The 23,235-nt window shown below is 38.4% G+C and overlaps 1 protein-coding gene across 3 annotated transcripts in view; it reads left to right on the forward strand.

Annotated features, from left to right (window-relative positions):
- The window catches only part of LOC104612653 (uncharacterized), a 62,182-nt gene extending 40,162 nt beyond the window's left edge, over positions 1 to 22,020 (forward strand). For all 3 annotated transcript variants that reach the window (XM_010280170.3, XM_088893496.1, XM_088893497.1), the window contains 10 exons: positions 2,630 to 2,769; positions 3,169 to 3,327; positions 3,408 to 3,511; positions 3,753 to 3,928; positions 7,944 to 8,133; positions 10,287 to 10,386; positions 17,294 to 17,462; positions 18,442 to 18,524; positions 18,644 to 18,720; positions 21,566 to 22,020. In XM_010280170.3, coding sequence (XP_010278472.1) covers positions 2,630 to 2,769; positions 3,169 to 3,327; positions 3,408 to 3,511; positions 3,753 to 3,928; positions 7,944 to 8,133; positions 10,287 to 10,386; positions 17,294 to 17,462; positions 18,442 to 18,524; positions 18,644 to 18,720; positions 21,566 to 21,737 — 1,370 coding nt within the window. In that variant the 3' untranslated portion in view covers positions 21,738 to 22,020. The remainder of the gene's footprint in view (positions 1 to 2,629; positions 2,770 to 3,168; positions 3,328 to 3,407; positions 3,512 to 3,752; positions 3,929 to 7,943; positions 8,134 to 10,286; positions 10,387 to 17,293; positions 17,463 to 18,441; positions 18,525 to 18,643; positions 18,721 to 21,565) is intronic.
- The last annotated feature ends 1,215 nt before the right edge of the window (positions 22,021 to 23,235 follow it).

A 23,235-nucleotide genomic window follows, 5' to 3' on the forward strand; every position in this document is an offset into this window, starting at 1 on the left:
AGAAAATACTTTGCCTATTTACTCCCTGTTTAGCTAATGTATCTGCTACCTCCAGAGAGAGATAAACAGGCTTTACTCTCTACAGGAAGATAACAAAGAATAAAAAAAGTTACTGAGCAGCCCAAACCATTTGATCCCTTCCAACCCCCTGCGTTGCCATAGCATCAGCAAATGCATTTGCTGTTCTCTTGACCCAATGAAACTTGATTTCGAGTCCTCTAGTTAGCCATTTAGGCAGTGTTCGGCACCGTGTCTATCTTGTGGATGGGACCGATGAACACCCGTTCGACTGGCTTGTGGACTGGTCCCGTCCACACCCCAATTTCTCACCCAAGGCAAAAACTCGTGGTTAGGGCCTGTCCACACTATTTTTGATTCCCTGCTTCACACTCTCTCTGAAAGGCTGAAACCCAATTGCCTATTTCACATTTTAATATTTTTGTCAGTAACATATTAATTATTTTACTGTGTAGATCAAGGTTTTCGAACCGCCATTGAACTGGACGGTTGGACCGTTCGGCCCGGGAACCGTCCAAGCAAGCGGTTCCGTTTTACCCCAAACCCAGTTTTTGGCCAAAAACTGTTGAAAAAGTCAACCCATTGACCCGGGCGGTTAAACCATTGATCCGTTCAATGGCTTTTGACCGTTTTTGTTTTTAATTATTTTTTTTATTTTTCAATTTGTTTGTCAGAACGGGCAATCCATTTGAACCGGACGGTCAGACCGTTGACCTGGAAACCGGTGGCCAGAACGGTTCCGTTTCCGGGTTGTTTTTTAAAATGTTGGTGTAGATCATTCATAAATGTATGAGATACATGGAATCATAAAGTGTGGTGTGGACCACGTCTACAAAACGCCACTGTGGGTGTGGACTGGTCCAGTTCACACAGTTTGTTCACTGTTCAGAACAGCTGTGGACTGTGGTGTGGTGTGGATTGGTCCCTGCCACAGGGTGTGGTGTGGACCAGTCCACACCCACCAATTTCTCATCCACACAGACCACACTACAGAAAACCCCCTTAATTTCCCTCCTCTCATTAGCAAATTTCCAAAGTCCACTATCTTCTTGTAACCAACTTAAGACCAGCTTTGAGTCCCCTTCAATGACTAACTTTTGTATATTCAGTTCCTTAGACTTCCTTATACCCTCCAGTACTGCATAGACATCAGCTTTAAGAGAGTCTCCAACCCCAGTGGGACCTGAATATGGTGAGCACCTTCCCATACTCATCTCTGAAAGCCCCTCCTACACCTGATGGACCTGGATTTCCTCACTACTTCCATCACAGTTCTTCTCACCCAGCTGAAGCTTGTATTCAAGTTCTTTGCAATCACATAGATCTCTCTAAATGCATGTCTGTATTTCCATGGTGCTTCTTTTAGGTGCTTTGCTCAATGAATTACTAACTGTATGCATTTTCATTAAGGAAAGTAGAGTTGTGCCCCACACCAAAAGAAATCTGTGACCGGAGTTCCAAGACATTAAAGTATGAGCTATCTTGGGCAGAATTTTCTCCTCATTGTATGTCAAATTCCTGAATATGAACGAGTTTCTTTCCCTCCAGATGTTCTAAATAGCTATTGCTAGGATGCTACTCCATACCACCTTCCCCTTGTTTTGATAGACCACTCAAATTCCAGCCTACCAACAAAGATTCCAATCGGTCCGGAAAACATCCCACTATCCTGAAGAGATTTAGACATTTTGATCAACATGAATAAGCCACTCTACAATGCACAGGCTTGTGGTCTGCAGACTCCACTTCTGATCCATACTATCACAAGTTCACAACTGATTTGCAAGCCTCTTTTTGATCAGGCTGTCACTAGTGAGACTTTTCCAATGTACAGCAGTCAAATTAGGAATGATCAATGTTCCACACCTATCCCACCTCGATACTCTGGCATCAGGGCTCAATGGATTTGGCTGCACCAAGTTAATTGAGTTCAATAAATCTGCCCATCTATCAATCTCCCAATCGTTCAAGTTCCTTCTCAAACATGGAAACCAAATCACCTGGTCATTGAAAACTTAAATGCAATCTGCCACTAACGCTACTCTGTTTCTAGCGATTCCATACAATTCAGGTCAAACCTATTTGAATGGACTTTTACCACACCATACATCTTTCTAAAGCTTCACACTTCTCCCATCACCCTCGTATTTTACCACACCAGATATGCATATTCAGGCATATCTGGCCTAGGAGAGGCTCAATTTGGGCTGAGATTTTGGATTTCTTGCAGGGAATTGGGTTGATGTGCTGGGTTTTCCTAGAGTTGAGATGGAGGGGGAAATCATGAATGGTTATTGGGTGGATGAGGAAGGCATCTGAAGCAAGAACCCCTCCAAGCAGTAGTAGGCTTTCAGCGACATGTATTAAGAAGCAACAAAGAAAAAATTCTTCTCTGTGGGTTCCCTCCTTTATTTTTTCCTCTATTTTCCTTTTTTTGTTTTATAGATTCCAACTAACGTTTTATATGCATAGAGTAATTATCAAATTGCAAAACCTATGTGCTGATGTTAATCTGACATTGTCAATTTGGTCTGTAAAACTGTCTGTTTTATCCATTTTCTTTGTAAAAATTGGCTGGTGATATTATTTACTTAAATTATGATGATTCTAGAACTAGATGAAAGGATGCGGGATTTGAAAACTGAACTACGGTCCTTTGAGGGGGAGGAATATGATGAAAACCACAGGAAAAAAGCTGCGGAGGCATTAAAAAGAATGGAAAGCTGGAATTTGTTCAGTGATACCTATGAGGTATGACACTACCTTTTTTTTTTTTTCGTTTTCATCATCGTTATTTTTTATTTGGTCAATCTTGCCATTATGCTCCTGTTCAAAATTAAATTTTGTTGTCAAGAATTTTGGACCAATACTCCAAGTAGAAAGCATTCAAAGGGGATTTACCAGGTTTTAGATTGACCCAGGAGTTGTGAGCATGTGGTTTTCTGAAGTGCTCTTTTGAGTTGCCAATAAGTTGTTTCATGGCACTAACATCTATCGTTTTTTTTTTAATTTTTTTTGAGAAATATCACATTGTTTTGTTACATAAGTATTTCACGGATTCCACTTAGTACATTTTGATATGATCAACAAAGTGGTATAATCAAAAAAATTACTCTGCCCTTCTGGAATAACACCACTATTCATGTACAGGTGTTCCAGAACTACACAGTTGCACGCGATACCTTCCTTGCTCATTTAGGGGCTACATTGTGGGGTTCTTTGAGGCACATTATAGCACCTTCAAATGCAGATAGGGCATACCATTACTATGAAAAAATATCCTTTCAGTTATTTTTTATTACACAGGAGGTATGCTTTTCTTTTTTAAAGGTTTGAAGGGGCTTGCAGTATATGTGAAAGTGGTGTTTATTGTGGTGGTTTGGGTGCAGAAATTTGGGCACATTAAACAAATACCTGTAGATATGAAATCTCTCATGGATGGTCTTTCATCTTTATTGGTACCTGGTCAGAAAGTTATGTTTAGTCCACACATGTATGTGTTCTTCATTTCATTAACATATCCTCTTATTCTAATATTTTTGAATTTTCTTTAGCCAGTTCAACTTGGTAAAATGAGATTATTTTCCACATTTATTTGTTCCTTGATGGGGCTTTTTTTAGTTTTATTTCTTATTATTTAAGAAGAAAGAGGTGAAGAGAAAGGAAAAGAGTAATTTGCTTTTTTCAGATCAGCATGTTAATTTCAAATTGTTTTGGTGTTTGTAAATTTGCAGGTTGCCTCTTTCAGAAGATCCTGCTTTAGCTATGGCCTTCTCAGTAGCACGGCGAGCAGCAGCTGTTCCATTATTACTAATTAATGGAACCTACAGGACAACTGTTCGTTCCTATCTTGATTCCTCAATTCTCCAGCATCAGTTGCAAAGACTGAATGATCATGGCTCCCTTAAAGGTTCTACATTACCTTGGATACTTACAACCCTTTTCTCTCCTATTTTCACTGTTGGCTGGGAAATGTTGTATTGGGTATTGTATGTGGATATATAATGAAGATGTTATTTTGTTCTGTCATTAAAGCATTGATCCACTGCATTGAAATCTGTGATTCTATTACACATGCATAACTCAAAGTGACTGGTCAGAGCAGCCCTAAATTGAATTAAAGAAGTTGGAAAGTAAATCACCATTCATCTCAGAGAAATATGTTCTACCGTGTTACCACCCCACCCTCATGATGGCCTAGGGCAGATCCACAAGCAGACAAATAAGCCCAGAAATCTAATCTGATGATTGCTTGGGGCTGATCTAATGATCTAGATTTCTCCTGAAGAAGACAAACTAAAAACAGAGTGGTCAAAATAATGGAGTTTCCAAGTGAGTTGATCTTTATGCCAAGTGTGTCTGCATTGATCTTTTGCCAGATCAAGAGAACTTTATTAACATTGGAGCTGAGAAACTAGAACTTAAAGTTCTAAAGGACAAATCAATTACAAGCTGGTCTCCTCCATCCGAAGGCTCACTAAAGTTGAACTTTGATGGAAGTAGCATGGGTAATACAGGATTATCCGGAATGGGGGGTGCTTTGAGAAATGAGAAGGGAGAGATTTTGTTGCTCTACTCAGGTCCCTTGGGAATTGGGGACTCCATCAGGGCAGAACTTTTAGTTGCTGTACAAGGGGTGCAATTTGCAAACCAGCTGGGGGTACAACACCTAATAATCGAGGGGGATTCCAAAGTGGTGGTGGGTTGGTTGAAAAATCCTGAAGAGGCTATGTGGCGTTACAAGAATGAAATGAAAAAATTTAGTTGGTTGACAAGGAATATGTTGGTCACTGTACAGTGGGTGGGGAGATCAGCAAATACTTTGTCAGATGTGTTAACTAAGCAAGGGGTAAATAGGGAAGAATTATTTTGGGCTCAGTTGTGATTCTTGCTTTTCTTTCCTAGTTTACTTGTAAGATTCAAGGAGGGGCTGCAGCTCGCACCTCTCGCTGGGATGTTGTATGAACTCACTCTAAATTTGCTTCTGAATTAATAAATTTATTATCATTCATCAAAAAAAAACTAGAACTTAAAGTTTACATTGGAGCTGGGAAACTAGAACTTAAAGTTTTACAAGAAACTAGCCAGGAAATGTACAATGTATCACTGGTACATGCATCATCAAAAATCATGAAATCTGCAACAGATACAAAGTTGTCCTGCCCACTCCTCCCCTAGCTAGGCTTTCCACTAGGCAGTTAACTGATCTCTGTACCCATCTGAATTTGGTCTTCACTCTAGGTGCCAAAGCTGCAGCCTCTTTAATGTGTTTTCACAAAATCCAAGGCCATTCACTTCTTTTCCTGAACCATCCTATAGCTACCAGCTAGTCTTTCTCTATCTCCACTTTCTGGAAGCTCAAGGTAACCATAAATCATTATCCTTGTAATAAAGCCTTTATCTCTGTTCCAAGAGAATCTTCAGAGTCTATGGGACTTCAAATCTAGAAGAAATTCACCTTCTGAGTGTTGAAAATTCCTTATTCATGATGGTCTAGTGTTTCTTGAAGGAGTAACATCAAATTTTAGCTTGATTTCTCCTTGAGAGGGAGATAAATCTTGATTTAACACTTGCCTTGATGTGGATGTGCTATATCAACATGAAATTTTGAGGTATTGGCTTGTTGTGAATTTTTTGTTAGTAAATCAATAGTTTTTGAGGTATTGGCTTGTTGTGAATATTTTATCATCCTCTCTCCCATTAGGCCCATAGTGTTGCTAATAAAGCACACAAATCTCCATAACATTTTCTTCTCTCTCCTAAGGGAGAAGAAATCTGGTGACAGTAGAGGGAATGTTGGCAAGAAGCTGCCAAACTGCATGAAAAAGTGGCACCATACCTTGTAACATAGAAGTGACAGGATCCCTCAACATTTGGTTCACAAGATAGAATGTATATGAGGGGCAGCAACCAAATTTTCCTTCTATGCTGAACTTTTTTATAGGTGTTGACTCTATCATAACATCCCAATGCTCTAAGTTTAAGAGCAGGGTTTAATTAAATTGCTTTGAGTGGAGTGGATTAGGAATCTATTAATAAATGCCGTGGGTGAAATAAAATGAAAATGATGTTTTTCCATGGATGGGGATAGACAAGTGGAAGAATTGTTTCAGTGGATGGAGGGAAACCAAGAGCACTGTAATGGGGCCTCTTAAATCTTACAAAACAATGTTATTAAAGCATCGGCTGGTCAGACCTTTGGGTAGGTAATTCATCTCTTAAGGACCTTTTTCCTTGTACACTATTTCATTGTATGAAAAGGAGTCCATATTGAAGTTTTTGTCTTTCTTGTCTCTTCAAAATAGCTTTAATTGGGATCTAGGTTTTAGGAGGGGTTTGAGGGAAGGTGAATGTGAATTGGTTATTTAGCTTTTGTAAATTCTTGACAAGGTTTGGTTTAATCCCTCTAAACCTGATTGGTGTGTCCGGGCCCCCAACCCTAGAGGTCTTTTTTCGTGTTCTTCCTTTTTAATATTTCTCTGATCTTCCCTTCACTCCCAGTCTTTGTTTGCTATTAAAGAAATTTGGTGTACACCTATCCTCCCAAAATAGGATCTTTTTGTTGGGAAGTCTACAATGGGAAGATTAACACTTTTGACATCTTGCAAAAGAGGAGACCTAATGTTTGCTTTTCCCCTATCTGGTGCACTCTCTGTGAAGCTAATAGGGAGACCTGTTACTGCTTACTAATCTCCCGTCCCTTTCTTGCAGGTATGTAGGAGTGATTTTTTGGTTTGTTTGGGTGCAGGTGGAGTATGGTTATGGAGATGAATGGACTGTCTGATATGTCCTTTTTTGTTTGGATAAGGAAGAAGGGACGGATTTTGTGGAGATGCACAAGGGCAGCATGCCAGCATTGATATGGAAAGTTTGGGAGAAAGAAATGCAAGAGCATTCTTAGAGAAGGAAGGAAGCAAGAAAGCAGTGATGCAATGTATTTTGATTAGGATGATTCATTGGGTAAAAACCTTGAGGAAATTTTCCTCTTTCTCCTATGATGACATATGGAGAAGTTAGGGGTAGGTGGCAAGAATCTCTTGAAAAAATATGTGGTTACAAAAGCAGTGGCTACCTCCTCAATTGTCTTTCTCAAATTAAATTTTGATGGGAGTAGTCGAGGCAATTCGGGGCCTTCTGGAATGGTGGTGGAGGTGGTGGGGATTCAGAAATGAAGAATAATGTAACAGCTTTGTACTCCTGTGGTTGTGTTCTTTCTGTATGGGCTGAAATTCTTTCTGTAATCCAAGGGTGCAGATAGCAAGAGGTTTCAATATTGAAATATTAGTTATTGAAGGACATTCCAAAGTGGTTGTGTTCTGGCTAGAGAATTTGGAGGCAGAGGTGTGGCTATACTGGGATGAAATTAAGAAGTTCAAGTGTCTAACCAGCAACATGTTCATACAGGTTCAGTGTGTTAAAAGGACACTGTGATTCCCTGTCCTAGCCTATCCAGCCCTTTTCTTGGTTTGCCAAGAAATGAGAAAAAGAAAAAAAAAAAGATTGTAATCTAAATGTTCAATATCATTCTTTCCTTGCATAGTTTTATTCTATTTTATCTTATTTATGAGATTGCATGAATATCCTAAATTAGAACATATGTTTTTTAATTGGCTAGTTAACATTGTTCTAGATGGTGTTGGAGCATTCTCTTTTCTCAGGGAGGCAACAGCAGCAGTTTCTTTTTTTCGTTAAGAGCTGGCCTCCCTTTTGTTGCTCCTACATTTTCCATTTTGATCTTTGCTGAATTCTCTTTATGGATAAAATAATTCAGCCTGGTAATTAATGACATCATGTATCTTGTCCAAGTTATAACAAGTAGATTGTAACTTTGGATTGTTATCAATAGATTGGGTACTGATTTAGACATAAATATCTGAACTCATATGTCCTGATATTGAATTCTTTGTCTTTTGTCAATAATGCAGGGATGCATGCACATAGCAGGTCTACTCTGGAAGTTCCCATCTTTTGGTTCATACATAGTGATCCACTATTAGTTGATAAACATTATCAAGCGAAAGCACTTTCAGATATGGTCATTGTAGTTCAGTCAGAATCGTCATCTTGGGAAAGCCATCTGCAGTGTAATGGACAGTCACTTCTGTGGGATTTAAGGTCAATTGATCTAGTCTTTACTCATGTGCTTGTGTATGTATGTATGTATGTATGTATGTATGTGTGTATGTATGTATGTGTGTATGTGTGTATGTATGAATGTTGACCCACCTGTGAGGGGCACTTGTTTTTTGTCGGTCAACGGGAAAGTTGACCAACTTTCCTGTTTTGTGTTTCAGTAAAGGTGGATCCCTGAGTAAAATAATTTTCCCATATGCATCACTTTCCCACCTGTAGCTGATCTAGACTGTCCATTGGTGTTAGGGGACACTTTTGATTGATCATAAATTCCCTCCTCCATCCCAAAACAACCCTACACCCACGCTTATACTGGAGTTTTCCCAAGTATTTTATGTTTCTCAAAGTTTTAATATTTTAATTTGAAATGTGCCCTTAAAAGGGCTTATTTTTCTGGCACTCCAAGGGATTTTAAGCTGAAAGTGGCAAGAGGAACATGTAGGATATTTTGGTTCCCCAATCTCATGGTTAAATACTTAAATGGAAGATTTCAGGTTGTTTAAATTTCTAAATAATCCAACTAACACATCAATTTCATATACACGGCCATTCATATGCAAGTATAAACACATTTTTTATTTTTCTTTTTGATTGGTTACAGAAGCATATTCATGAAGGCAATATATGCACAGAAGTTATTCTCTAAACAGTCTCATGGTTCATGTTATCTGCTTATGGCATTACTTTAATTGTTGAAACTACTGAAGGATTAAATGCAAAATTCAGTTTATGGACAAATACCTTAGAAACAAGAGGTTTTAAAATAAGTTAGCCTAAAACAGAATATAAAATATGTAAGCTGAATAGTAGTAGTAGTGCAAATCAGGGTATACTTAGTATTGGAGACCAAGAGATAACTCAATGTGACCTTTTCTGGTACCTTGGTTTGATAATTCATAACAAGTGAGAGACTGAGGATGATGATAATTCATAACTAGTGTCTTAAGAGTCTGATGCAGAAAGATGAGAAACGATGGAGAAATACATATTTTTTGAATTCTAACATTCTTACATTATATGAAAAATGGGATTCATCTCGTACATTTGTAGTTCATTTACATCAAATAAACTAGGAGATAAAAAGGAAATATTATGTAGAAGTGCCCTCAAGAAACTGTGGGGTGGTGAACTCTGATGTGTCTGACATGGATACATCATCCATTTGGGAGAGTCCATGCAACACTTAGTATCACATTCTCTAGGTGTCAACATAAGATTGGCCCTTCAACTCACAGTTTTCAAGCTGTATGGACTATGGAGCATGCAGTTTTTCTTATTTTCTAAATCATTTAATACTAAAAATTGTGGGATCTTACCTATCCAAAAAAAAATTGTGGGATCTTTGCATTTGTAACTGCTAGGAAGTTCCACTTGGCACAACTCGGTCACATTAGGAAGCTTTCAGGAAAGTGTGGCTCTTTCGTAGTTTTGAAGGCACCAAGGCGAGGCTAGGCGATTGGGGGGCGCCTAGTCGCCTAGGCAATGGATTTTTTATGTTAAAAACATAGATCCTAGGGTAGTTCCCTAGGTACCATAACCATATTTCTTTAATAATTATTCATGATTTTCATAAGAAAAGTATAAATTTCATATTAAAGTATAGAAAATCAATATATTCATGACAAGAAAAGGAAGAAGGAAAACAAAATTCAAAAAATATAGGCGCTGAACCCTTATTTTTGTTATTGGAAAAGAAGAAAATAAAAAGTATTGGTAGTAGAAGAAGAAATTTTTAGTTCTTCCTTGCTTATTTGTTCAGGTTTTTAAGTCTTTGAGGGTTCAATACAGCATTTAGCAATGTTTGTGTTGATTAAACCCTAATAACTAAGAAAAAATAAAAAGAAATTAGTATATAAACACACAAAATTATTATTTTAGTTTAATAATGTCTATTTTATAATTATAATCTCAAAAAAGAATGAATAAAAAGTATTTGATAGTAGGAAGTAGAAAACTGTTAGGCGATTAGACGAGGTGAGCCTCAAAGGGCGCCTTGTCGCCTAGGCGCCGCCTTGACAACTATGAGCTCTTTACAGGAGAAATTTTAATTACTAAAGCACAATCTATTTGGTTCAATCCAAATTTCTTAGCTAAAGCCTTGTCAACAACCCTGATACTTGACTTGTTCTCCACAGGAGGCCTGTAAAGGCTACTTTAGCTGCTACTGCAGAACATCTGGCTGGCTTACTTCCTAATCACCTGGTTTATAGTCAATCTCATGAAACTGCAATTGAGGCAAGTGGAGTTTTGTTGTTCGTTTTTTCTTGTCATGTTTATATATTTATTCTAATGGCCAAGTTTTTCCTAATTATCATTTGCAACCTTAACAAATATGTAAGATTAGCTGATGATCTCTTTTTTTATATGTAAAATTAACCAAGGACAATGAAATCTACATTAAACCAATCTAAATAGCATCTGCCTGGCCCAGGAGGTTGAGTGTGAGAACTTTATCTGTTGACATATGATTAGAAATATTAGGCCTTTCATTGAGCCAATAACATCAGTCAGGTGCAGGAGGTCAATTATCATCAGTTTACACACTTGGCTGGATGGCCTATATGTATACAGATTTTAACTGGATCACTGTTTCAGGTTCAGTTAGATTCTGTTATATGATGTCTTTCTATGATGCCCAAATATACATAAACAAATTGACACATAAATAGGAACTGGATATGGGATATGACTCATTTTCCTGAGATCCAGGACATGTCTACATATTTTGGTATCTGATGCTTATACAGTTATTCCCACTTTCTCCCCCAGATATAGGGAGAAACTAACTTGAGAGGATTCAGAAAACTGGAGTAATACTTCAAACACAGATCAGAGAGGATGGAGAAGTTTGTACAAGCAGGTTGATAGAGAAAAACACTCAAGGCTGAAGCAAAGAACTTGGTTGAAGAGCTGCGAGTTGGGGGGAAGACAAGCTTGAAGATTTACAAGTGGTTGAATGGTTAAATGACTTCATATGTGCAGCTGGCTCAAAAGGCAAGCCGACAAATTGGCAGGAATTTGGTACAGAAGAAGGCGAGAGATATGTGGTTGAATGTAAGGGAAATGACAAAAGTTTCTTCATAGCTTTGGCTGAATAGTTTGGTAGGGGAAGAAAACAGCTCGTTTGTATTCCAGCAGGAAAACAAAGCCACGGATAGGGGGAAGTTAATAGATTGCTGGATGAGTGTTTGGGTCAAAGGAAGTCAACAGAAAAGGAGGAGGTAGTTCAAACTACTAGCCGGGAAGAAACCATGGATCAAGAGCCTGTGGTGCTGATAAGAACCAAAGGACAGTGTAAAATGGTGGGTGCCTCAAAAAGGGAAGACTGGGATAGTATGTATGTTATTCAAGCTAAGGAACGAGTTAGTGATTGGAGAAGGGTAGCAGAGCTACTGACCATAAGATTGAAGCTGAAAGGAGTATTCATAGTGACCCCCTTCGATAATTGCAAAGCCCTTCTAGACTTGGTAGAAGATGAAGTGGATTTTTCAGCCCTTAATATTCAATCTGAGTTTCGGTCCTTCACAATCTTTGAATGGAGCCCTTGTCTAACTCCAAGGAGTTTCTTATCGAAGGTTGAGTTGTAGTGCGTCTAATAGGACTGCCATTCTATCTGTGGAAGCAAGAAGTGGCAGAATCCATAGCCCTGATGTGTGAAGGGCGTTTAGAAGGAGCTTTCTGGGGTGACCTCCACTCTGCAGTGGTTTTACTAAGTGGAATAAAGCCTGAAGATATTCCATGAAAGGTAGAGATAAGGTGTGAGGGGAGCTTTGTGTCGGTCTGGTTGGCCTCCACCGTTGAAGCGGGGTTGTGGAAGGAGACTTGTATGGAGCGAGGTGAGGAGGAAGAAGAAGCACTACGTGGATACTCAAGATTGGCTAGTCAAAAACAGAAGGGACTGTATACTAAAAAGGACCAACATATTCTGGGTAGCCGTAAAGGTTTGGGGCAAATGGATGGTCAATGAATTGGAGTACAAGGAAAACCCATGGCAGGCGACAGATCATTTGCACAGGTGGTTTCAGGGAAAAAGACAAATTTCAAACGAGTGGATGGGCATGGGGGGAGTCAAACTGGCAAATTCAGGGTGGCCCAAAATCTAAGGCGGGTGGACCAAATATCAAAATAGGGGCTGTTAATAAACAGAAACAGAGGTGTGGGCCCAATCGAAGTGTGGAGTCCATCGTAGGTGGGCCGGAAACAACTCTAGACACAACCCATTTAAACCTCTCGGAGACTCGGACAAGCTTGTCAAAACATTAGAACCCAAGGCCCAACCTATCACTAATGGACCAGGGGCGATTTTAAGTAGTCACGTGATCGAGAGGGACAGCCGGCTGTTGGATGGTAGCAACCATCTATCATCTTCCTCATCGAGCAGTCACTCTCTACAGTTGATTCCCTCCAAGATGTTGAAGCGCCTTTCCCCAGATAGGCGCAATCCAAGGTGGTTTAAATGAAGTGAACTCGAAAACCTGGAGGCTGATGAGTGGTTAGATGAAGAAATTAGCAGTGAAGATTCCGATGGTGATGATATGGTAAGTTTGGGGAGTGTGGCTTTGAAAGCCAATGGCAACCTTCTCGAGGTTGAAATTCTTCATACAGAAGTGTTGTTCTTAGACGAAGTTTCTGAAGTTGAAGACCGAAGGGATGATTTCAGAAACATGGTCACTGCTATTGAAGCTGTGCAGCCTATGTTCCCCTTCTTTGAGGGAGTTGACCCTAATTCTAAGGAGTTACAGAAGCTAGGGGTGGATGGACAAACCTCTACCGTGAGGAATGATGAGGGTAGACAGAAAACGTAAAAATTGAGGATGGATCTCCAAGTGGGTAGGTCAATCGAAAGTGTTTCTTTCACTAGTACCAACTCGCAGCCTCTTCCGGTTAAGGGAAAGACCTTAGACCTAAATGGAACATGTCAAAAACCCAGTCATTGTGACCCTTGTGTTTCACCTGTCTTCCCAGGTATGATTGTCAATTCATTTTTGGCTACTAACTCGTGTGCTGTGCCTGAAACAGATATACCTGTGTCCCACCCAGCAGGAGAAGAAGATACTAGAGGGAGGGTATTAGTGGAAGTAGGAGAGAAAGAGGCAGATGGAGGCAGTAAGGGGATGGGTGAGGAAGCAGATAGAATCTGGAAACTGACATGTATTGATCTGGAGGGGCTTAAACAGAAGGCAGGTTATGTGGAGAGATGTGACCAGGTCGGGAGTGAGTGTGGTAGAGATTTAAGGCACAAATGTAGGGAAGAAAATAAAGCTGAGGAAACGTTAGCACGGAATAAAGTGGAGGGAGGAACAATAGGATTGGGTGATGGGAAGAGGGAAGCAATGAAGGGTGATGAGAAAAAAGGAAAAAAGAAGAAAAAAAAGTCAGAAATGGAAAGGCTAATATCAGACATTGAAGGAGATATAGAGTTTAGTGGTAGGGGAGATAGGAGGAAGGGTATCATTTAAGGAAAATAAGGCTTTGAAGGAAGAGTATCATATAGTGTTTAGTGGTAGGATTTGAATCCCACACACTCAGCTCAGTGTGTAGATTTTTCAACCATAATAGTTCCACAACTCCTTGAGACATAGCCCTATACTCCACTTCTGCACTTTGTAACCACAAATTGTTTTTTACTCCTCCAAGAGACCAAATTTCCTCCTACATATGTGCAATAACCTGTAGTGGACCATCTATCATCAACAGAATCAGCCCAATCAGCATTAGTATAACCTTCCACCTTGGTATGACCTTGTTTAGTGAAGAGAAGACCCCTACCAAGGTGTCTTTTTAAGTAGGATAGAACTCTCTTGGCAGCCTTGAAGTGGGAAGGTCTAGGTGAGTGCATAAACTGACTCAAAACACTCATAGAAAATGCAACATAGTCATGGAAAGATATAGAAGTCTCAATAAGTCTCTGATATTGATGAACATCAGAGATTGCTTCATCTTCACATTTTCCAAGTTTATTACTTGGATCCATAGGGGTCTCAGCTGGTTTACATCCCAATTTCCCAATGTTCATCAGAATGCCAAGGATATATTTCTTTTGCGAAATAAAAAAGCCTTTGTTAGATCAAGCAACTTTAATGCCAAGGAAGTATTTTAGAGGACCAAGATCCTTTACTTCAAACTGTGAGGCAAGAAATCCCTTCAATTCTTAAATTTCTTCCTTCCAATTTCTTGTTATCACAATATCATCCACATAATCAAAATGGCAACCAACTCACCTTTTCTCTTTATAAACAAAGTGTGATCATCTTTAACCTCTCAAACCATGCCCTCGGAGATTGCTTCAAACCATAAAGAGACTTCCTCAAGTGACAAACCTTATCCTCACTACCCTGTACTTGAAATTTAGGAGGTTGGGACATGTAGCTGATGAAGAGGCCACAAGAAGTTGACTGCTAGAGATAACAAAACACGAATAGAACTCATCTTGGCAATGGGAGCAAAAGTCTCATTATAATCCACACCATGTGTTTGAGAGAACCCTTTTTCCACCAGTCTTGCCTTATACCTTTCAATAGAACCATTTGCTCAATGCTTTACAGTAAATACCCACTTACAACCCATGAGTTTCTTACCCTCTAGAAGATCAACAAGGTCCCATGTGTGATTTTTATGAAAGGTATTAATTTCCTCACACGTAGCCATTTTCCATTCAGGTTAGATCCAATATCTCTGCAACACATTTTGGAATAGAAACACTATAAATATAAGAGATAAAAGCTCTATAACCAGGAGACAAAGAAGCACTAGAAGTAAAGCAGGCAGTAGGGTGCTTAGTGCAAGTTCTCACACCCTTACAAAGAGCAATAGGAAGATCAATATCACAAGAAGTAGGTACAAGGGTACCTGAAGGAAGACTGATGTGAGGATTTTCCTCATGAAAGTCTGACAGCAATGGCTGCACAATGACTGGTTCCATACCTGTATTCAGTGGATGATTTAATAATGGACCCTTGTAACGCTGCCAAATATATCGCGAAAAAGTACGATAAGGTGGTGGAGGCGGCAGAGGCAACACAGACTGTTGTTGAGATGGCTGGAGCTGTGGACCTGTGGAGAAGGGAAGAAAAGGATGTCTCACCTCACCACTACTCTCACTTTGAGGTGAGACAGGGAAAAAAAGACGGGACTCAAAGAAAGTTACATCCATAGAAATAAAGACTTTATGAGACACAGGGTCAATCTCCAAGTACAGAACAATCTTGGGCAGGCTTGAATCTCCAACAATCTCCAAGAATCAGGCCATGAGAAGAACTAGAACTCTGGCCCTAAGAAAATCTCATGCAGCCGGCTGGGAAAAGCTTGAGATTTTAAAACATACCTAACCTGCTTTATATCAACTTGGATTTACTACTGTTAGCAGAACAGAATTAGAATGAAAAATAATCCAAGAAAAAGAAGCGAGAAGAGAATAGAAGAGAAGAAAGGAAGAAGAAGAAGAGAAAGAATAGAAGTAAAAGGGAGCTGTCTGTTATTTTACTGCCATCGTAAACAATATCATTTATATGTGCTAACATAACATAAGCAAAAAGACTATAATTTCCTGCCTCCTATAAAAATACACTAACAGCTAGAAAAAGATACAAGAAAATAACAAAATAGGTAACAGAATAACTCAATGAGTGGGACCACAAGTAGAAATATCAAGTCTGGTCCACTGTATCACTGCAGGTTGTAAGGTGGGAAGGTTTTCCTCCAGACAACTCAGGTTACAGCTGGATTCCTGGTCATCTACTCAACTCAATTCAGCCATAATCCTAACTCTTTGGAGTATTAAGGTCACTGCCAATAGCAGTGCAATCCACACAGACCAATTTTAGATATTTAAATTCACATGGACCTGGTTAATATGCATTTCCAGATCTGTTTTCAGGTCATCAAGGCCATTTTAAAGTACATACAGCATGTACATAGTCCTATGACAAAGGAAAGTATAGGAGAAAAACTTGTCCTTTTTTTTTTATAATTTTTTGATCAGCAACTATCTTCAACATCATCTAAGCCTTGTCCCAACTATATGGGGTTGGCTACGTGGATTCCCTTTTGCCCATTCTGTTCTGCTTAGTAACTATGATAACTTTTATTAAATCAAGATAAATATAAAGCAGATTTATAACTTGGGCTCCCAAAGAGCCATCTATTTACTGCATCAGTTATACAATGAAGCCCCAAACCATTTGCTGATCTATTAACCCATCTGAAAGTATCTCCACATCTCTTGCTAATTACCTGATTATCTTATAGCTTGCCCATAAATCCAAATTTCTTGACTATTATTATTTATCCATCCAAAAAACCAGCCTGGGAATACCCTTCCACCTTCACTTTGCCTAATCATCAATTGCTTTGCTATCTGTAGACCTTGCAATAGAGCTGAAATTTTTGCTGTAAGAGAATCTCCATATCCTAAAGGACCTGAAAATAGATCTAATATGATCCATGTTCATTCACTAACACACCTCCTGTGCTTGAGGGTCATTGATATCTCTAATTGGACTTCTATCAAAATTCATTTTTATCCTATTACTTCTTGAGGGAACCCACTGTTCTTGGACCGTGGTCTTTAAGGTAGAAGATGCAGCTACCACTCCATGTTATCTAACCATGTCATGCACCGTAAATCTCCTAAAAACTTCCATTGTCTTAACCCAGTGAATTACCTTAAATGTGATATTCTCAGTTATGGCTTCTGAATATCTATATTTCTCCTTAAATAGCCTCTTAATCCTCTCATCCCATATTGTCCATAAATTTGGAGCTGTGATTCTCCACATCTCTTATCCCCTTCTTTTTGGTTGAGTCATAACTCATAAACCATGAACTGAACAAGCAAGCAACATTCTGAACATTTCTGCCCTTGTTCCTAAAAAGTGCATATGTTTAACATATTTCAACAGGGATTTTACTTTAGATTAATATCTTTCCAACATCTTTTGAGTGATCTGTAAGAATGCAATTATTTTAAAGCTCCCAGTAGACTGGTACTCTTTGCATTATACGATGATCAATTCCATTTCATTCTTATATAAAAGTTGGTCATTTATACATACTTTTATATGTTTCTTATTTTAGTATATATTTGTCTTGATCAATGAGTCTCATGTGGCTTAAACCTTGCATATGGTCACAATGTAAATAGGATTGGATATGGTCAGTAGGATGCAATCCTTTGTCGATTACTTCTCAAGGCTGGCATATTTCAAAGTTTCAGTCAGATACAATTGCTCGGAGCTATATCATCACAACCCTCGAGGAGTCAATTCAGCTTGTTAATTCAGCCATTCATCTACTAGTTATGGAGCGTACAAGTATCCTCACCTATATTTACTGTATTATAATCACATGGAGTATGCATACCTTTGTGACTTCAAACTTTATTTGCTGTAATATTCTGGAAAATCAGGAAGGCTAATATACCCCATGATGAGGAATGGCGATGGTGTTGGGTGGGGCTGGTTTCACATGCCCCACCCTGAGATGGGGCTGGAAAACCCATCCCAATCTCCATCCCTGAATTTGCACCATTACGCCCTGACCATTCCTATCTGCAAACCTATATTTTGAGAAAAAACATATGGTATACATTATAATATTTTATGTCTATGAAATTTAGTTTATACATTCATAATATCAAGTAACATATTATACACATATTATCTATTGGGGTGGGTTTGGCACTGGGCTCGGGGCTGGGTGGACAAATACTACCCCTGCCCTGTCCCTGGCCACCAGAGTTTCGGATTTCCTCAAAACCCAACCTGAATGAGGCAGGGTGGGTGTGAAGCAAAACTTTGGTGACCAGGGATGCGGTAGGTTGGAGCCCCAGTGGGGGCAGGTCAGATTGCCATCTCTACCCATGACTACATTCTTTGGCTACTCAAGTGATTGAATATCACCGCCTTTATAGCATTTTGAAATTTGTAATTGTATTTCTAATTTTAGAGAAAGTTGAATAGAACTGAATCATGAAATGTATGATAACTTGTAAAATTATTTACTTTTGTTAGAAATTTGTCAATATATATATATATAAAGAGAGAGAGAGAGAGAGAGAATTGGTTGTACCAGATTTTTAATTCAAATCTACTATATATGTACTTAAGAAGATAAAGTTTACTGCATGTACACTAAAAGCATAAAATGATATAATTGTCTTATGAATTGAAACTTATCGCTAAGTTTTCAACTCGCAGTTGAATTCATTGAACTTGTCACAATTTAATGCCTACCTAACATTATTTTTGTGTATTGTGAATTTCTGTTGATGGAGACTTTAACCAAAACTAGCTGCACAAACTTTTAAACTCTTCCAGTTGCAGGAGCCTGAGCTGGTAAACAAATATAAAATTGTTGTAGGCATGTGGAAAAGAGTAAGTATACATATTTATTGTTTCATTGATGAAATTTCAGTCCTATTTCTACTTTCCCTATTATTGTTGTGAATTCATTCAATTATAAAAGTAAGACAAATTTGTCTCTCTTGTTTCAGATTTCAACTCTTACTGGGGACTTGCGCTATGTGGATGCAATGAGGCTACTATATACTTTGGAGGATGCATCAAAGGGGTTTGATCTTTCTCCCTTTTTTATCTTTCAGTTTTTACTGATCTTGGACTGATTACAAATGACCTGAAATTGGGTCCAAACTCAATATGCATGTTAGACTTGTTTGCTATCATAAAAGCAAAAGGAAGAAAAAGTAGGAATCTAAAGCTTTTTGAGAAAATTTGTGCCATTTAGTGCTGTTTAGCCATATTTTTGGTTCCATAACCTTTGGATCAACATACATCAGCTTTGAAGAACTAGTGGTCTATGTGGAGTCTGTTGGAGATGGGTTATTTTTAGATTTTTTCTTTTTTTTTTTTGGGGGGGGGGGGGGGGGGGTTAGGTAGCAGATTCAAAATCATTATTCAACAAATGATGAAGATTCAGTGGACTTGACCAAAAAACGATGGATACTGTGGAGTCGGGATTTTCTAAGAAAGTAGTAACCTACTATACCAGGTTACTTGACTTAATAAATAAGGGCAGCCATGGAGAGATGCAAACAAGGGTTTCTCATAGGCCTTGTTTTAATCTTGCCAACAACTGGACACCTCTTTTACCAGTCCCTAATATCTACAAGGACAAATCCTAAGGTTGTGGTCAAGCTGCAAGCTGACATATGAGAACTACAGCTTCAGAAGCCCCACCAGTTAAACCAATGCCTAATAGGATCAATTTGAAGTGTTTTTGTGGTTAGGGAACACGGAACACATAGCTACAAAATGCCGTACAACCCAAGAGCAAAAGATTAGTAGTGTGGGTAGGTTAATTATTGAAGGAGATTTTAAGGTCTCAGTTGGATAGCCGAAAGATGAGGAAAAAGGAGTATTGTCTAACAGAGATGTGTAAGGAAGATCAAATGGCTTACAAGGAATATGCATGTAAAAAATACAATGGGCACAAAGATTTGCAAATGGGCTCACTGACATATTAGCCAAGCAAAGGGCTAATAGGGATACGTTGTGTTGAGCTCTATTGTAATGTAATGCGGCTAATGCTATGTAGGAGAGGCAGTAGCTTGTTTCCTCTCCAAGGTATGCTTCATTTGTAAATATTTCCGGTTCATTTTAATATATCTGTTATTTATCAGAAAAAAAAAGTCTTGCATCCCAACAACAATATTGGTGCAAGATGAAGGTGGAGAGTTTGAAACTCAATTTCAACTAGAAGAACCTGAAGTTCACACAAAGAAGAGGCAAAGGACGGATGGCATTTATCTAATTTAGAGCATCAAAGACCCTGAAATCTCCTTCAAATTTCACTCTTTTTGAGCCAAATTGCTTCCAATTTAGATGATAGCGGATTGATCTCCTCAATCTCAGTAACAATCTTACCATTGTCACAAGTGGCATCACTTCTGTTATTGGAAAGAGTTGGGGAATGGGGAAGAAGACTTTTTTGTAGAATAATATGGCTTCCCTTGTGAGTATTGTCCTGTATCACCGTTTGGGTGAAAGAGCTTGATTGGCATAAGAGATTATACAGAAAACAGGGGATTTACAGATGGGGAGACTTTGATTTTCTTTACTTGAATTAGACTCAAGGGTATCTTAGCTGATTCATCTAGGCATCCATTGTTGAAAGCAGTGTGGCATAGTTGTCAAGCTAATTGTACATGATGCTTTGAAATGCTTTTATATTCTTTTTTTTTGAGACAATAATAATAAAATGACATAATTAAACTAAAATATTCACTTTGTGGGTTTATTTATTTGTTTCCTTTTATTATTTTCTTATTTGTTAAAGTGCAATCAACACATACGTTGTTGTATGCTGTCTTGAACCCTCAAGACTTCAAAACCTGAACCATTAAGGAAGAACTTTCACTTTTGTCCAATCAACACATTCTTCTTCTTCTTCCACCTTTTCTTCTTTTTCTAGGAAAAGCAATGCTCAGCCCCTATATTTTTGAATTTTCTTTTTTTCTTTTCTTCTTCTCTTCTTCCACCTAGGGAAATACCCTAGGATTCATGTATTTTTACTAAAAAAATCCATTGCCTAGGAAGTAACAGCGCTCAGCCCCTATGTTTTCTGAATTTTCTTTTCTTTTTTCTTCTTCCACCTAGGGAACTAACCCAGGATTCATGTTTTTCTATTAAGAGAAAAAAATCCATTGCTTAGGAAGTAACAGCACTCAGCCCCTTGCTATGCATCTTCATTCTTCTTAATATAAAAAATTTTATTAAGAATGAAGAAAATTGAGATTTTTCCTCTTCCTCCTCCTCATCCCCCTCCTTTTAAGGAGGCTTCCGCCTCCTTGTGTTCAGGAGGCTTACGCCTCTTACATTTTAAACTACACCTCACGCCTCTAGGTAGTAGAACGCCTCGCATCATCCCTCTGCATTTTAAAACATTGATCCCATATAGTTGAGGTGAGGCTTGGGTGACCATGGTGATTACCATCTTTTGTGACCTCTTTCCGGTAGCTCAAAATAGGAGGCTTTAGTCAAGTAAATCAAGATGGTAATGTGATATCACTGATATGGAATCCTCTTTTCAGAAGGAATTTGATCAATGACCTGTCAACTGTTGACCTATTTGACCCATTTAATAAGTAACCAATTTTTTGTATTATTTTAAAATTTTTGAAATTTTTATTGTGATCATGTCATAGGTTGACTCTCAGGATGGTGAAACCACTGACCCATTGACCCAGTGGGGAAAGTGGTTAAGCCTCTAGGTCGCGTGTAATACACTGATGGATATCATAGGTTGTGTAGGCTTCAAAGCCTGTAGAGAGTGCTTTAAAGGATACAAACAATTTATTAGAGAGGTTGTGTAGGTTCAAGACAAAAGCCGTACACAGTTTGATCTTTGATGGCAACCTATTATTAACATGCTTTTAATGAACAACTCTCTCTTGCAGGTTTGTTGATTACGTGAATGCAACTATTTCCCAACTCCATCCGATTCATTGCACCCGGGAGAGGAAAGTTCATGTGGAGGTAGACATGACGACGATCCCGGCTTTCTTGGTAGTTTTGGCCATTCTCTGGTTTGTGCTGAGGCCAAGGCGGCCTAAGCCCAAAATCAACTAAGTTGATCAGCAGCAACATGCATCCGAGCAAAGACACGAGTTTTTTTCCCTATGTATATCAATTTCGAATGTTGTGATGGAGGTGTCGTTGCTAAAAAAAATTAAAATGCTTTTTTTGCATAATCATCATCTCTCTCTCCCTCTACCACACCAAAAATATTTCTGGAATTTCTGTATATTGTCACTTGTTTGGTCCAGAATTTCAGAAGTCAATGCCTAAAATTTCAAGAAATACAGAATTTTGCTAGTGAAATAATCATATAACTAATTTACTAGTATTGCAATGGTTGTGCTCAAGTCACTTTAGAGAGAGAGAGAGAGAGAGAGAGGAAAAGGCAAGGTAAAATAGAAAGATAAATTTTATTTCAATTTCTAAAAACTACAAAAAAAGTAAAGGAATTAACAGCTTTGGCAATGGTGCACTCTCCCAAATGAGCCCTTCGTTGATCTTAATTTATTGCCAGGTGTGATGGTACAGCCGTGTAGCTAAAGCACTCTTTTGCAATGAAGAAGTGCTGTATTTGGCGGTTCATCTCTCAACATGGGAAAAGAGAAGGATCTGCACTACATGACCCATGACCCATACTTTTGTTGCAAGTCTCTTCTCTTTAGTTAAAAGTTTTTACCTGTTGTTTACAGTTATGGCTATGGTTTAAAAACTCGATCGGGCGTATCGTATTGTATTTTTGGGTCCCGAAATACTTAAACAGGTGTTTTGGAATTTCACATTTTTTAATAAAAAAACCCATTTTTAGTTTCCCAAAAACCAAAATTTGAAAAAAAAAACTAAAAAGGAAAAAAGTATTTTTATGTGTTTTTAAGTACCGATATGCCTCTATTGATAAGTAGAGGCATATCGATACTTTGGACCTTGGTTCGAAGTATCGACACATATTGGCCCGTATTGGCCGATATGTATCGTTTCGGGACCCCTCCGATTTGCCCCTATAGTGGGTGTATCAGGGGTCTGACCGGTTTAGGGGGTGGAAGAGACCTAAATTGGTCCCCCTGAACTGGTTTCAAAAATAAATAAATAAAAACTAAAAAAACAGTATCAATTCGCCTGATACGCCCATACCGGCGTATCAATATTTTGAACCTTGCTTTGAACTATGGTTATGGCTGAATCATTAATTATAATCTTTTATTGGATCATGCGATGCATGTAGCAATTTTAGATAAGGGCAAGTTATAGACAAATGCCCTCTACTTTGGGGGTGGTAGTGATACTTTTTAAGGGCCTGAAAAGTAGGGTTGCAAATGGATCATGACCTGCTCTTATTTTCCCAGATTCGGATATATTCATGTCGGATTTTTAGATCAGATCAAATTTGGGTACATACATACATACATATATTATTTTTTATAAAAACACACATATGTATGTGATGAGGATAGTTAAAGAAAATATTTGTATTTTTTGTTTTTTTCTTTATATAAACTATTATATTTTTAAAATTTTTCATGAATTAAATCAGATTGGATCATAGTCGGATATT

Source organism: Nelumbo nucifera, chromosome 8 (genome assembly GCF_055504915.1).
Source record: "Nelumbo nucifera cultivar China Antique chromosome 8, China Antique-T2T, whole genome shotgun sequence".
In the NCBI taxonomy this organism is placed as follows: Eukaryota; Viridiplantae; Streptophyta; class Magnoliopsida; order Proteales; family Nelumbonaceae; genus Nelumbo; species Nelumbo nucifera.